Below are 2,794 nucleotides of genomic sequence, written 5' to 3' on the forward strand. Positions count from 1 at the left end.
CCCTGACCCTGGCCCTGGCCGCTTCCCTGGCCTTGTCCCTGACCCTGGCCTTGTCCCTGACCCTGGCCGCTTCCCTGGCCTTGTCCCTGACCCTGTCCGCTTCCCTGGCCTTGTCCCTGACCCTGTCCGCTTCCCTGGCCTTGTCCCTGACCCTGTCCGCTTCCCTGGCCTTGTCCCTGACCCTGTCCGCTTCCCTGGCCTTGTCCTTGACCCTGTCCGCTTCCCTGGCCTTGTCCCTGACCCTGTCCGCTTCCCTGGCCTTGTCCCTGACCTTGTCCCTGACCCTGTCCGCTTCCCTGGCCTTGTCCCTGACCCTGTCCGCTTCCCTGGCCTTGTCCCTGTCCCTGACCCTGGCCTTGTCCCTGACCCTGACCCTGTCCTTGTCCCTGACCCTGACCCTGTCCGCTTCCCTGGCCTTGTCCCTGTCCCTGGCCTTGTCCCTGTCCCTGACCCTGTCCGCTTCCCTGGCCTTGTCCCTGTCCCTGACCCTGGCCGCTTCCCTGGCCTTGTCCCTGACCCTGGCCTTGTCCCTGACCCTGGCCTTGTCCCTGACCCTGGCCGCTTCCCTGGCCTTGTCCCTGACCCTGGCCGCTTCCCTGGCCTTGTCCCTGACCCTGGCCGCTTCCCTGGCCTTGTCCCTGACCCTGGCCGCTTCCCTGGCCTTGTCCCTGACCTTGTCCCTGACCCTGTCCGCTTCCCTGGCCTTGTCCCTGACCCTGTCCGCTTCCCTGGCCTTGTCCCTGTCCCTGACCCTGGCCTTGTCCCTGACCCTGACCCTGTCCGCTTCCCTGGCCTTGTCCCTGTCCCTGGCCTTGTCCCTGACCTTGTCCCTGTCCCTGACCCTGTCCGCTTCCCTGGCCTTGTCCCTGTCCCTGACCCTGGCCTTGTCCCTGACCCTGGCCTTGTCCCTGACCCTGGCCTTGTCCCTGACCGCTTCCCTGGCCTTGTCCCTGTCCCTGACCCTGTCCGCTTCCCTGGCCTTGTCCCTGTCCCTGACCCTGGCCTTGTCCCTGACCCTGTCCGCTTCCCTGGCCTTGTCCCTGTCCCTGACCCTGGCCTTGTCCCTGACCCTGGCCCTGTCCCTGACCCTGGCCGCTTCCCTGGCCTTGTCCCTGACCGCTTCCCTGGCCTTGTCCCTGACCGCTTCCCTGGCCTTGTCCCTGGCCTTGTCCCTGGCCTTGTCCCTGGCCTTGTCCCTGGCCTTGTCCCTGGCCTTGTCCCTGGCCTTGTCCCTGGCCCTGGCCGCTTCCCTGGCCTTGTCCCTGACCGCTTCCCTGTCCCTGGCCTTGTCCCTGACCCTGGCCTTGTCCCTGACCGCTTCCCTGGCCGCTTCCCTGTCCTTGTCCCTGGCCGCTTCCCTGTCCTTGTCCCTGGCCGCTTCCCTGTCCTTGTCCCTGGCCGCTTCCCTGTCCGCTTCCCTGTCCTTGTCCCTGGCCGCTTCCCTGTCCTTGTCCTTGTCCCTGGCCCTGTCCCTGACCCAGACCGCTACCCTGGCCCTGACCCGGTCCATGAACCGGTCCATGTCCCTGACAACTCATCTGACCTCTTCCCTGACCACGTGGTTCACTGCATGCAAAGCCACCGGTGGTTGGGCAACACTTCTGTGTGGCAGGACACTGGCCATCATGGAAACAGCTTTCAGCACACAGTGGAATCATCTCTGGTAGGGGACACTGACCCGGCTTCACTGCGTGGACACAGACGGTCAGCTTTAGATGTTGGACATAGTCAGCCACTTCAACATACAGCACGACACACTCAAAGCATGAACAGCAAACTACTATTATTCCTCTTTTGTGAAGTCATCCTGTGCATTAAACTACCCTAAGTGATGAATTTAAAACCTACTTCAGACGAGAACAAGGCAAAATTTCTGCTTCAAACCAACATTGAATTCAATGTGTTACTTGTGCGTTTTGTTTTAAGACCCTTAGCAGCCACTAACTGAAACTCACTGAAAACAGGCAGCACACAAACAGGCCCACAGTCAAATCGACAGCATTTGTGTCCTCCAGGGCAGTCTTCATCAGAAGAACATCCTCGACGGGCCGGCACGAACGTCAGCGTCGCCGGACAAAAACCATCCACTAGAGGATTGAAGAGGATCATTTTCAGAGGCCAGAGAGTGTGGCTTAAGCATTTGTGAATCAGGGCTTTAAATACAGATTCTACATGTCTGTTCAGATCAAGACTTTTAAAACCTACACATTCCTAAACTGTTAATTACTCTCAAAGACTGAGCCACTTGTTTCTGCTTTTCTTCAGGTTGTGTAATGAAGTCAACAGATCTTGTCACCTGTGTTTTGTCTTTGAATAGCATGAGTTATGCTCAAGTATCCAAAAAGATACCACAAAGCAGCAATCAATGAGAAATCCACTCGAGCGGTCATCCTCCCGACCTGTGATCTCACAACAAACTCTGCTGGAAAAGGCCCCTGAATTTGTGCATCAGAAGAAGCACACAAAGCTAAACCAACACGTGTTGCTGCAGTAGCAACCTCTGTGTAAAATGGGTTTTTTAAATATCCAAGGAGAACAATTCCAACGTTGATCAATCTCACCTGCCTGTAGCTTTCCAGTAGTCTGGAAGGCCTTAATTAGCTTGTTCAGGTGTGTTTGATTGGGGTTGGATGAGCTGAATGCTGCATTCAAGCCATGTCATAATAATTAAGGTAGCCTAATTACGAGAGGATTACAGGTGGTACAGCAGTCATGTTGTGATACCGTAAAAATATCAACACATATATTAATAAGTTCACGGTGTTAATACTTACTCCAAATTCTCTAAACGGGG

At 56.5% G+C, this 2,794-nt stretch overlaps 1 protein-coding gene across 1 annotated transcript; it reads right to left on the minus strand.

Annotated features, from left to right (window-relative positions):
- Nucleotides 1-425: 425 nt before the first annotated feature.
- Nucleotides 426-2,553, minus strand: LOC113092421 (fibroin heavy chain-like; the record flags this gene model as incomplete). The annotated part of the gene is made up of 5 exons (XM_026258013.1): nucleotides 2,297-2,553; nucleotides 1,956-2,087; nucleotides 1,544-1,687; nucleotides 1,316-1,447; nucleotides 426-1,153 (listed from the first exon to the last, which is right to left on the minus strand). Coding segments are annotated over exons 1-5 (1,230 nt in total), but the record flags the coding sequence as incomplete, so codon positions are not given.
- Nucleotides 2,554-2,794: the final 241 nt, after the last annotated feature.

This window comes from Carassius auratus, unplaced genomic scaffold (genome assembly GCF_003368295.1).
Source record: "Carassius auratus strain Wakin unplaced genomic scaffold, ASM336829v1 scaf_tig00214584, whole genome shotgun sequence".
Taxonomy (NCBI): Eukaryota; Metazoa; Chordata; class Actinopteri; order Cypriniformes; family Cyprinidae; genus Carassius; species Carassius auratus.